At 41.5% G+C, this 13,231-nt stretch overlaps 1 protein-coding gene across 1 annotated transcript in view; it reads right to left on the bottom strand.

Moving 5' to 3' along the window:
* Positions 1-5,812: 5,812 nt before the first annotated feature.
* The window catches only part of LOC126249306 (aquaporin AQPAe.a-like), a 142,332-nt gene continuing 134,913 nt past the window's right edge, over positions 5,813-13,231 (bottom strand). Inside the window, exon 9 of the mRNA XM_049950960.1 lies at positions 5,813-6,036. Coding sequence (XP_049806917.1) covers positions 5,813-6,036 — 224 coding nt within the window. The remainder of the gene's footprint in view (positions 6,037-13,231) is intronic.

The raw sequence follows: 13,231 nt of genomic DNA, 5'->3' as shown, positions 1-13,231 counted from the left end.
ACGTCAATAAATTGCTACGTCAGTCATAATTTCCAATTGTTAGTGTCAGGTCTATTTCTTCTTAACAGTAGGACCTTATTGTTCAACATTTTGTCCCCCTTGTTACATAAACAACTCTTTACAAAGTGCAGAAATGACATATTTTAACACGTGAAGCAGCTGCATAATTTATTTTTAGTTGTGTGACCAGTTTTGGTCAAAGATAATTTTCCAGTACCTGTTGTGATACATTATGAACACAGGACAATTTTCATGCAAAGAGGATGTTTCAAAATTGTAGTAAAATTCGAGCGATACCCACCAATTTTTGTTAATAGCAGGAGTTTGTACCCTGAAGTGACACAATTCATGGGATAGTGTTACGCACAAATACAGATGGTGGTAGTAGCACATACACATGGTATAAAGAGGAAGTGCATTGGCAGAGCTGTCATTTGTACTCAAGCGATTCATGTGGAAATGTTAATAGACCTGTAGCTTGGAATGGTAGTTGGAGCTAGACACAAGGGACATTCCATTTTGGAAATCATTAAGAAATTCAATATTCTGTGATTAAAAGAGTCAAGAGGATGCCGGGAATCACAAATTTCAGGTATTACCTCTTACCACATACGTACAAGGGCAGTGGAATTTGTGTAAAGTTGTCAGTGCTTACAGACAAGCAGCACTGTGTGAATAACCACAGAAATCAGTGTGGGACATACGACAAACATATGTGTTAAGACAGTGCAGTGAAACTTGACATTAATGGGCCTTGTGTTGCAAATGACGTGAGTGCCTTTGCTCACAGCACAACATTGCCTGCAGTGCCTCTCCTGGGCTTCGACCATATTGAATGGACCCTAGATAACTGGAAAACTGTAGTCTGGTCAAATGAATCCCAGTTTCAGTCAGCAAGAGCTGATGGTAGGTTTCAAGTGTATCACAGACCCCATAAAGCTATGGATCCAAGTTTTCAACAAGACACTGTGCAAGATGGTGGTGGCTGCATAGCGGGTGGGCAGTATTTGCATGGAATGGACTGGGTCCTCTGGTCCAACTGAACTGACTATTGACTGGGAATAGTCATGTTGTGCTACTTGGAGAACATTTTCAGCCATTTGTGGATTTCATGTTTCCAAAGAATAATGAAATTTGTATGGATAACAATGTGCCATGTCACCAGACTACAACTGTTTGTGACTGTCTTGAAGAGCATTCTGGACAATTTGAGTGAGTGATTTGACCACCCATATTGCCCATCATGAATCCCATTGAACAATTATGGGACATAATCAGGAGGTCAGTTCTTGCACGAAATCCTGCACTGGCAATAGTTTGATAATTATGGACAGCTATGGAGGCAGCATGGATCAATATTTCTGCACAGCACTCCCAATGACTTGTTGAGTCCATGCCATGTGGAGTTACTGGACTACACCAGGCCAAAGGGGGTCTGACATGATATTAGGAGGTATCCCATGACTTTTTTCAACTCTGTATGTATATAAAACAAATGACAAAATATATATTTATCAATAATATTTTTTGTTGTGCAAAGGTAGATGCATGGAGTGTCAGTTACACAATTATCCAAAGAATACGTAAAATAAAATGGCAAAGCACTGCCATTATCACTAGTATTATCTTTTTAATCACAAAAATTGTCAATATATTTTTTTTGTTTTCCAGTTGAAATTGTTCTTCCAAAATGAAATTTGGATGTTGAGCATAGTGTAAAAAAATTTCTCTCTCTTCCATTATATCCATATATCTATCTTTCTCTGCATTACGTAGAATAGCAACACCAACAAAAGCAATCTATCCAAAGTTGCTCAACATTTAGAGGAGCAAATGTATGTAGCAGATAATCCTGAAGATAGGATGTAATGGAAGAGTTAGATATTTTTTGCATTATGTTAAAGATCCAAATTTAATTTTGAACCAAGAGTTTGAATGGAATACATACAGGGTGTCTCTCCTAAGAGAGACAATATTAGAAGATAATACTAGTCATAATAATAATTATTTGCCAATTTATTTGATAATACAGTATGTCATTTCTAAGATTTGCAAATCTGTGCAATACAATCAATTGGAATCTAGACAAAGCCTTCAAGTTTGATAATGATGTTGGTTCCTTCTTATCTTTGCACCACCTTTTCCTCTCTGATTCCTTTAAAACACATTATCTTAAATTCCTTTTCACACTACACACTGATAAGTTCAGAATCAACTTCCACTGCTAGTCTTGACAGAGCAGTACCATATTAAGTTCCACATTCCTCTCATTTATTTAATGGTATAATGAAATTGCTGAAGAAATAATACTCACCTGCCTACTCTGCCTAATCTGTTTGCCCTCTTGAAAATAACTCAAAGCTTTGTGGTGAAAATAGAATGTAATTTTATGATGAACTAATCAATTCTCAAATTTACTGAATTCCCAAAGCATAGTTTTTTTTTTTTTTGTAACTCCATAAATTCTCATATTTTTTTTAAAGTTGTAGTGGAAAAAACTATGGATTTGTGTTCCATTTTCCCATCCACATCTTCTCCTGTCATAAATGTGTCTCCACAACAATAAGATGAGTGTCTCACTCAATACTACCTGTATCAATTACACCACAACTTTCAATTTTATGCAAATCCTTGTCTACGGCTTCCCAATTTTTTGAATAATACAGCACTAGCTCACTGAAAACTCGTTTATGTTGTTTAAATTTTAATTTAAACAAGTAATTTTTTAGCTTTCCAAATTTTGCATTTTAAATGTCATAATATTCCCACAATAGTTTCAAATTCTTCTTTCTGTTCAAGATTTGGCTTTTCTGGCTCCAATTTTGTCTCTACCTTATTGTGCTATTATTCAATGACTAAGCCCTCTTCAGTATAATCACCTTCATCTTCAAAATATCTGCTCTTCTTTGCATAAGTCAGTCTGCTGATTTGGTTATTATTGTCAACACAATTCAGAGCAATCAATTTTGCCTTTAATGAAATTTTACTTTTGGGGCTGGTAAATACTAATTCTTTGTTCAACAAACCAAATCCCACCTTGCCATTTACAATCCAGTCAATATCAATAAAGATACTTTCTCTCAAACCCAGTATTACAACTCATGCCTATATAAATTTTATTTTCCCCATTTTAAATGAAAGGAGCACCTGATTTCCCACATGTTTACAATGTGTCCCAGTAGTTCCCCTTGTTTCAAAGTCTATTATATTCATGTTAATGAATTCTGGAACAAGTTTAATTTTGCCTCTTGATTTTTCAGAAAACTCACTGATGGACTGTCAGTATCCACTAAGAGTTATATTCCTATGTACCTGTTTGAATGTAAATGTAGGCACTTCCCTGCATCCTGAATTCATTTTTATTGTCCTCTTTGTGAAACAGATCATCTTGTTTTACTAAAACCCTTATTTTCCACCCAAAGTTTCTATGAGTGCTTCATTTGTTACGTGTAGTGCATTCACAGGCATATCAGATTCCCTTTTATTGTAACTGTCCTTATTGATAATGCATTTATGTTTTCTCAAATTATCCATAAACATTTTTACAACTTTAATTTTATCAGTAATTTCAGAATCAAAATTGCCACATTAGAATTTTATAAAATCAACTGGGCGCTATTTATACTCTCCAGGAAAGCTATTTATAGGTATACTAGCCCACTTGCCATCAGGGTTACTGACAAAACTATTTACAGAAGTATTTTCTCACAATGAAACAAAGCTTCTTACTAACATCTCCCATAATTTTTTAATGCGTCTACATCACTAGTAACTATTCTCTCTAGGTCGACAACTTTAATACTGATTATGTAAATCAGACTATTTGTTTTAAACTCTAAAGCATCAATTTTCTCTTCAAGATTCTGTTGAATAAAAGTTAATTCTGATTTAAAAATTTGATTTTACAGTTTCATGGCAGTGTGAACTATTTCAAAATTCTTTTTGGTTTTTACAATTTCATACAAAAGATTGGATCTCACATTTACAATTTTACACTCAACTACATTCACTTGAGCATTAAGGCATTCTTACCACAACTCTACAGCATAATTTTAATTTGTTAAGTTTCTCTTTTAATTCCATGACCTGAGCACTGTTATTTTGCAGCTCATTTTTTTAATTCACTAGTAGTCACTTGCTGAATTTTGTTATTGATTTACTTCTGCTACCTTACAGTTCAGTTCACTGCTGGACTCAGCAATTTTAATGATCAGTTCACTGATTGATTGTGGTATTTGGTTACATAATCCTTTTTTCACTTGACTTTTGGTTTCAGTACCTGCTGAACTCTGTTACTTAGTTCATTCCTTTATTCAAGTTTTGATTTTTCTTTTGCTCATTTCACCTATTGTACTGTATAACATTTTCATAATCTATTTGAGCATCACATTTTGTTGTGACTCGCCGATCATTCAAAGCGCCGCCGCGCAATTACGCGCGTCCTCTATGTGCGGCGCTGTCTGCCAGCCATGCAGCAGCTGCGCCACCTAAGCGGCCAGTCGAGCAGCAGCCGCTAGACTGGGACTCAGTGCTCATTCGAATGTTAACGTGTGCACATGTCTTGCTTGTCAACTTACTCTGGGACTTACATGTGTTGTGTCATTCTGAAATATGTGTCCAACCTGACGTTATAACACATTTCCTCTGGGAACTTGTGAAACATTATTAGAACCCTGAATTGTCCCTTAACACATTATTTGAAATTAGTCCTTCTGTAATCATTTTGGTGTGATTTTTTTAGTTCAATAATAAAAAAATATTTCATGAGTCCTAAAGTTACTGCCCAGAATCACAATAAAATGTTAAAATTGTACTTATCTGTAGTCCCACTCATTGTTGCATCATCATTCCAGTCCACCAATTGTATTTTTACATCAGACAGCACACAGTGAGGTCAATATAAACATCCATCTCATGGTTCATTGCTTTGATTTTCATAAAAAAATACTTTGCAATAGTTTTAGTGGTATACTAATTGGCTGAAATTAAAACAACTTTCATTAGAATGTCATTCTCACACTTGAATAATCACACCTATTCTTCACCACATTATAAAAATATGATAGCCTATCAATTCTTTTATAAATGAGAAAATGCATGTCTGTGTTGTGTTTCTATTGTGTGACTAATTCAAACCATATAAAGGTAATTCAAATTGCATATCAGTTACATATAATAAATACTTGGTATTGTTGGGCTGGCCTAGGTTGGATACCAAGGAGTAGGTGGGTGCTGAGACAGAGAACAAAAATAATGAGAAGCACATGTAATACATATGTAACTCTGGTTTACTTAACTTTAGTTCAGTAAGTCCAATTATATTCCATCAGTTTTGTGAGACAGGCAAATTCGTCGTATACAATAAAAACAGAGGCTAACTACTAAGGGTTCACATGCACAGACAGAACTTCATGAACTGACTAGCCTTGTGTCAGTGCTGCATTTTCATAAGTTGGCTCTATCGTGGTTCTAGCTGTGCATGCTGCAGAGGGCGTGCCTTGGGGCCAGCTGCACATTAGTGAGGCTGTCACATTAGTTACTAGTAACTTCTAGGTGTGGACTACTTGGCATGGTTTTGACTGTGTAATAGTGTATGACATCACATTCCCCACCCCCCAAACACCCCTTGCCATTGTCATGTACCTTTACTGCCTGAGTTGACAGTGCTAGGGGAGTCTGGGTGAAGGTGCCCCTGAGGAGGCAGAAGCTGGAACTGCAGCCAGTGACAAGTTTTCTCCTGCACCCTGACAGTCATCTTGCAAATGCCCAGAAAAATCGTCCATAAAACCATCCACAGGGTGCACACCCACACCTAGGGTTGGAACATTTTCTTCCATTGGTGGAGGTGCACCAGTGAGTGTAGAGTCCACAGTGGCCCACTGGAAGGCAGCACCACTTGTGGTAAGGGCTGCTGGCACTGTGGCGATGACAATGGCTCTGTGTCAGTGCCCATCAGTTCTCTGTCCTGTGCTGGCGGCATGGGATCTAAGGAAGGTGAAGGCAGCTGAAGCTGCTGTGTCCTCCTTGGCCCCAAATCTGCAAATTAAAAACCAACAGCATGATCACACAGCCCATACAAAAGAAGCTGATACTGATGACACTTCTGCAGTCTGGTGGTACCCTGTTAGACATACAAAAAGTGGCCCAAGACTTCTGTAATACCACCTCATTCCCAGTGCCTCTCCCAATAACTCTGAAAAAGACTAAATCATTCATCTTAAACTTAGAACACTGTGGAGGATTGGCCAATGACTGCAAAGGATGCAGCAACTCATGCGGTTTCCAATGTCAGCGTCCATGCAAAAGTTCCACTGATGATTTGCCTTTGCTTGGCTGGGAATTGTAGGATGAGAAGAAGAGCACTAAAGCCTATCCCATGAATGTGGGGGGGGGGGGGGGGCTATAAATTGTTCATATATTGCTTGAAAGATGTTCTGACAAAGCTTTCTGCTTTAACACTAGATTCAGTGTGGAAAGATTCTGTCATCACATGGCTGATGCCATTGACATCACAAGACTGCTGAAATACTGTTGATGTGAACTGCAGTCCATTTCCCAAAACCAACACTTCTGGTAGACCCTCAACACAAAAAATAGAAATCAGAGTCTTAACAGGAATAGCTGTTGTGGTGGAATGGATAAGCACCACAAACAGAAAATTGCTAAAGGCATCTAACACAATAAGCCAATGATAATTCCAGTAATTACCCAAAAAGTCAATATGCCAACATTTCCAAAGGACACTCGGCTTGGGCCAATCATAAAACTTCTATTGTGGAGCAGCTGGGAGTGCTGCACTTGCCAGACATTGCGCAGTCAAATGTTCTATTTGTGTGTCCTGCTGATTGATGAGCAATGGTGTCAGGTGAACTGCTTAGTAAATACAATGCCCCAACACTCCTGATGGAGAAGGTGAAGAATTCCATTTTGAAGCAAATGTGGCACAACCACAAGGGATTGGTATTTTTCTGTATGTAATAGGATAACAACCAGTTGAACAAATAATGTGTACAGATGTGCAAAATAATTGCATCCCACTGGATCACAAGGCTGCTTAATTGAATGTGGTCAACTGGTGCAGAGGACTACAACAGAATTTTGAGACTGGTATCCACAACCATTGCCTGAACTGTCTGTTGGTGGTCAATGGGAAAATCCATCAGGTGTTTCATTGTCCTGAATATCAATGTAGAAGTAAGAATCCTCTGAGGCATCGAACCCTGAGTCTGTGCTGACTGATAGGTGAGGAAGAGTGTCCATATTCTTACACTTAGCTGTTGGCCTGTGCATGATTTTGTACTGATAATTTGAAAGGAGCAGAGTCCAAAACCACAACATTTGCACTGTGCTTGGAGGGACTGTGCTTTGAAGAGGTGAACAATGAGGTGAGAGGCTTGGGATCCATTACTAATTGGAATATTTTCTGCCACAAAAGTATTGATGAAATTTGGCCACTCCATACACAATAGCAAGAACTTCCTTCTCAATCTGCAAATAACTGCACTGTGTTTTGTTGTGGAGTTCAGATGCATTGCCCCCCCCCCCCCCCCCCCCCGAATGATCCAGCTATGTGTGAGTGAACAGTGCCAATCCTATAAGCTGATATGTCAGCTGCCAGCACAACAGGCTTACCATGATCAAAATGATGCTCAGTAAAACATTTTTCATGTTCTGAAATATGACTTGTAGTCTCTAGTCCACACAAATGGAACATTCTCTCATTGAAGATGATACAATGGAGCTGCAATCTGCACAGCATTTGGAATGAATCAAATGACCATGACTGTTAACAACATGTCCTAAATACTTAATCTCAGTCTAGAAGTAGGAGCACTTGTCTTCATTACACTTTGATGCAGCATCTGAGAGCACTTCAAATAATTTCCTGAAATTGGAAAGATGTTGGTTGGGAGTATGACCCAAAATGACTATGTCATCCAAATGATTCGAACAATACGGAACTGTAGCCTCAAATACTTAAAGAACACCATGTCGGTGTTCATTACAAAACCTTGTCATGACTGTTCATCAAAGCAAATATGCTAATAAGTATTGCGGAGATCAGTCTTGGAAAAGAAATGACCTGTTCCCAGTTTTCCTCAGGCTGTGACAAGGGAAAGGAGTCAATCAAAGCCTGTGAATTTACTGCTGCCTTAAAATCTGTACTAAAGCATAACTTTCCTGAAGATTTCTGTATAATTATTAAAGGTTATGCCCACTGACTAGCTGCTAGGGGGGAAGTCACACTATTGTCCAGCCAAGTTAATTATTCCTGTGCCACCTGATCTCTGACAGTGTGAAGGACAGGTCATGCTTGGTAATACCATTGTTCTGCATTGTCTTGTGTGACAAAGTAAGCCTCAAAATTGTAAGCTTTGCCTAGGCCATCTTGAAAATGTCACTAACAACGGAAAATTCCCAGGTGTCAATAAACAATCTTGATGAAAGTTGGGGGGTGTATAGAGGGGTGAAATATTACAAAACATTTTTTTTTTGTCTGTGCTCAGTTTCACTTTTAATGGATGAAACACACCATGAAATGTAATTTGGAATTTTAGATTTAGAAGGAATATCTTCAAATTGGTGATACATGAAATATGTTTTTTCTTTCAAATAACAGTTGATATGTAATTAATGTTCTTGAAAACTGCATAATCAGCTTTTTGTAATAATTTGAAAATTTACAAAAAATACCCCATGACCATTAATTAATTTTGAAAAATAGAAACTTTTGTTACAACGTAAATTAAAGATGCTTTCAACCACATACATCCCTGCGTAATACAACTGGTTTCTGAAATACTGGTCTGGAAAATAAGCAGTACACAATGCGCTGTCAGAGTATTTTCAACATACCTAATGAAAATATGTAAAATTCAATAACATTATAATTCTTTATTTTACTCAAATTTGTTTTACCTTTAAAATTCTTATTTTACATTTTACATTCATGGCTTTTGTGTTTTTTTAGTTTACCATTTCACATATTTGTATTTTGTTAACTGAAAAAGATAAGTAACTCATTAGTATGATACAATATAATTAAGATCATGATGATCTGCAATGAAACACTTAAAACATAATATAAATTTTTTTACACCATGCACATGAAATGAATGATACACACAACAGAGGAGACAATATGATGTCATGGGTCACACTCTAAATACCCTGATGTGTATCAAGCAAATTTTAGTACATAGGTAAGCCTTGGAAAAGAGAATTGTTTATGTGTCAGTGACTGCAGTTAGGTTGTATTGTTTCTCAGGTGAGGACTGAAATCATAATCATTCAACAGGGTTACAGCTAAAAATCTTCTCAGAAAGAGCTTCCGACATTGAAAGCCATGTGTGTTCCATGGCTATACCTGTGCCACTGAGCCCTTTGGGATGACCAGGTATTTCTTGTCCTTGGGTATGACGCTCAGAACAGTTTTTTTTCACATTGACCACCTTCATTTTCATATTTTTAAAAGAAACTATTGGTGAGTTTGGACTGAGAAATCAAGAATCTCTTTTCAAAGAGATACTTGAAATCTGATAAACAAATGACTTAAATTTTTGTGGCGGCGTTCGTAAAGACAAACAATTCTCTGTAGAAACGGCTTACGAAGTCACCGCCACACTTTTAATAGCGGGCCGACCGGTCCGCTGGAACAGTGAACAGAAAGATGAAAACCCAAACACTCTGATTAAGTGAAAGTCGGTACTTATCTTTATTAACGAAGATATAGAAACACAGTAGTGAACTCCGTGTCTACAGAGATCTGTCTAGTTCGAGTCGGAGCGGCTAGGTCAGCGTCGGCTGACGACAAACAACAACTCTGCTGCGATGAACACACAAGTGACTAGCAAGTACACAATTCGGTGGCGAGTATACAACTGAGCGGCGAATACAGAACTGTCCTAGCACTCGCGACTCCAGCGCTTAAGAAGCCAGAAGCCAGCGGTGGCGCGCGCAGACTTGCGGCGATTTCCTGTCTCGCTGGCGCTGCTTATGCGGACGGCGTCCGGACTTTGATGCTGCCAACCTTTTGGCAGTGGGCTCGGGTGGCATTACTGGCTAGGATATAACACTCCTCCCCCCCAAATCGCCGCACCGTCGTTGAATAATGACGTGGCGAGCGTCAACGGCGGGGGAGGGGACTGGCCGCAGGCGTAGCAGAAGAGACCGGGGCGGAGACTGTTGTCGGTGGCAGTCCCCGGTCCGCACCCCAGCATTGGCTGCGCGGGGCCTCGGGAAACACCGACTGAAAACCGAGGTCAGGGTGCACGCCTGTGACCACGGGCGCAGCTTCTGGTACTGGACGCGATGGGGCGTCGGGACCCACGAAGAGAGGCAGCGTCTCCTGACGCTGCGTCGACGGCTGCCGTGTGGGCGCCGGACAAGGCGCTGCGGTGTCAGACGCCTTGGGGGTGCCCAAGGAAAGCGGCTGCAGGACAGGCTGCACAGCCACCGCTTGGGAAGGCGGCCCGGCTGAGGGGTCGACGTCCATCAGCTCCAAAGGCGGTGGCGACTGAAGAGGGACCGCAGGCGCCGGAGCGACCACCCGGGGCGCTCCCGGATGAAGCTGCGCGGGAGGCATCAACGGGACGGGCTGTCGGCGTGGTAGCGGCGACGGCTGCTGCTGCTGCCCTGGGGGCGGCAGCGAAGTCGGAAGGCGCGGCTGGAACCCGCCGCGGACCAAATCTGTGGACAAAGAACGAGCGGCAGAATCCGGGCGGCCAGCGCGGCGCAACTGGTTCTGATGCCTCCTGTGCACCCCAGTAGCACCTTGAACAGTATAAAAACCGCGACCCTGGACACTTATCACGGTACCACGTTCCCAACGACGGCGACCGTGATAAACTCTGAAAAAAACGGCGTCGTTGCGCTGAAAACGCGTGCGATGCTCAGAAGCGGCGGGTCGATCCGGGGCGTGCAACAACCGTAGTAGGGTGCGATGACGACGGCCGTGGAGAATCTCTGCAGGCGAAGGGCCGTCGCGTGGCGTGGTCCGGTACGACGACAGGAACGTGATGAGGGCCTGCTGACGAGAGTGCGTAGCACGAAGGCGGTCCATATGATCCTTGAATGTGCGTACAAAACGTTCCGCTGCACCATTCGATTGAGGGTGGAACGGTGGAGTAAGAACATGGCGAATGCTATTGGCAGAACAAAAACTTTCAAATTCAGCAGAGGTAAATTGTGGACCATTGTCAGACACTAAAACTTCTGGAAGACCCTCAATACAAAAAATTGAAGTCAACGCCTGTATAGTTTGTGCAGACGTTGTAGACTGCATGGGCACAACAAACGGAAAATTACTAAACGCATCTATCACGATGAGCCCACGAGAATTCCAATATGGACCAGCGAAATCAATATGTACTCGCTGCCAGGGACCGGCAGGGCGTGCCCACTCAAAACAGCGTTGAGGCGGAGCAGCTTGGTGTTCGGCACACGTCGAACAATCTGTAGACATCTGCGTAATCTGCTTATCAATACCGATCCATGTACAATGACGGCGGGCAAGCTGCTTGGTGCGGACCACTCCCCAATGACCTTGGTGCAACAAGTCGAGGACCTTGGATTGGAGCACTTGGGGAACCACTACACGAAGCTGGTCATTCTCGGTGCGTAATAGCAAAACTCCGTGCGAAACAGACAACAGATGACGTTGCGGATAATAGCGACGAACCACAGGATCCGATATGTCCTTTGCCTTGGACGGCCAACCACGTTGAACAAAACGTAATAGTAAACTCAGATGAGGATCCGTAGCTGTCTCACGTGCCACCTGACGATAATCAATCGGAAAATCCCGGAGGGATTGATGCTCATCGGCGTCAATCTGATGGCAAGAGTCGTCAGAGGAATCGAAGACATCATCCGCAGCAATCGGCAATCTAGAAAGCGCGTCAGCGTTTGCATGCTGAGCTGTAGGGCGATACAGTATCTCATACTGGTATTGTGATAACAAAAGAGCCCAACGTTGTAGTCTCTGAGCTGTCCGCTGAGGAACTGGTTTAGACGGATGAAACAGTGACGTCAGGGGCTTGTGATCTGTTACTAAATAGAATGGTCTACCATAGAGGTAGTGATGGAATTTTGTGACACCGAACACAATAGCCAACGCTTCCTTGTCCAATTGGCTATAATTACACTGAGCTTTGTTTAGCAATTTAGATGCGAACGTAATAGGACGTTCGGTGTTACCGACTCGGTGAGACAACACAGCACCGAGGCCGAAAGAAGAGGCATCACAAGCTAACACCAGAGGCTTGTTAGGGTCGTAATGGACCAGACAACGATCATTCAATAAAGCCTCTTTAAGCTGCTGAAAGGCTGATTGGCAATCAGCTGACCACACAAACGGAACATTCTTACGGCGGAGACGATGCAACGGTGCAGCAATCTGTGATGCATTAGGTATAAACCTAATATAATATGTCAATTTGCCAAGAACTGCTTGCAATTCATGCAGATTGCGAGGGGCGGGCAAATCACGAATAGCTGCTAAATGTGACTGGGAGGGATGAATGCCTTGAGCATTAATAACATGTCCCAGATACTCCATCTCCGTAAGGAAAAATGAACATTTATCGATGTTGCAACGTAGGCCTGCCTGAGACAACACTGTAAACAAACACTCCAAATTACGGAAATGTTCAGCAGGCGTCCGACCGGACACAACAATATCGTCTAAATAGTTGCAACACGATGGCACATTAGCCAGAAGTTGTGACAAAAAACGCTGAAAAACAGCTGGAGCTGACGCACAACCAAAAGGCAAACGCAGAAAACGGAACAACCCCAACGACGTGTTTATGACAAAATACTGTTGTGATTGCTCGTCGAGGGGCAATTGCAAATATGCTTCACGGAGATCAATTTTGGAAAAGAAACGAGCTTCCCCTAACTTATCCATCAGCTCGTCCGGTCTAGGCAAAGGAAAAGAATCAATGACAGTCTGAGGATTAACTGTCGACTTAAAATCAGCACACAAACGTAACTTGCCAGACGGTTTCTTTATAATAACTAAGGGAGAAGCCCACTGGCTCGCTGAAACGGGTTGAATAACACCGTTGTTTTGCCAACGACGAAGTTCATCTGCTACAGGTGCCCGGAGGGCGTGAGGCACTGGACGAGCACGAAAAAATCGAGGCTGAGCATTATCTTTTAACGTAATATGAGCGGCAAAGTTCGCAGCACAACCTAGTTCGTCTTTAAATATGTCACTGTATTGTTT

The sequence above is a fragment of the Schistocerca nitens genome, chromosome 3 (assembly GCF_023898315.1).
Source record: "Schistocerca nitens isolate TAMUIC-IGC-003100 chromosome 3, iqSchNite1.1, whole genome shotgun sequence".
Classification (NCBI taxonomy): domain Eukaryota; kingdom Metazoa; phylum Arthropoda; class Insecta; order Orthoptera; family Acrididae; genus Schistocerca; species Schistocerca nitens.
The sequence above is the reverse complement of the archived record's forward strand: the minus strand, read 5'-3'. Positions and strand labels throughout refer to the sequence as shown.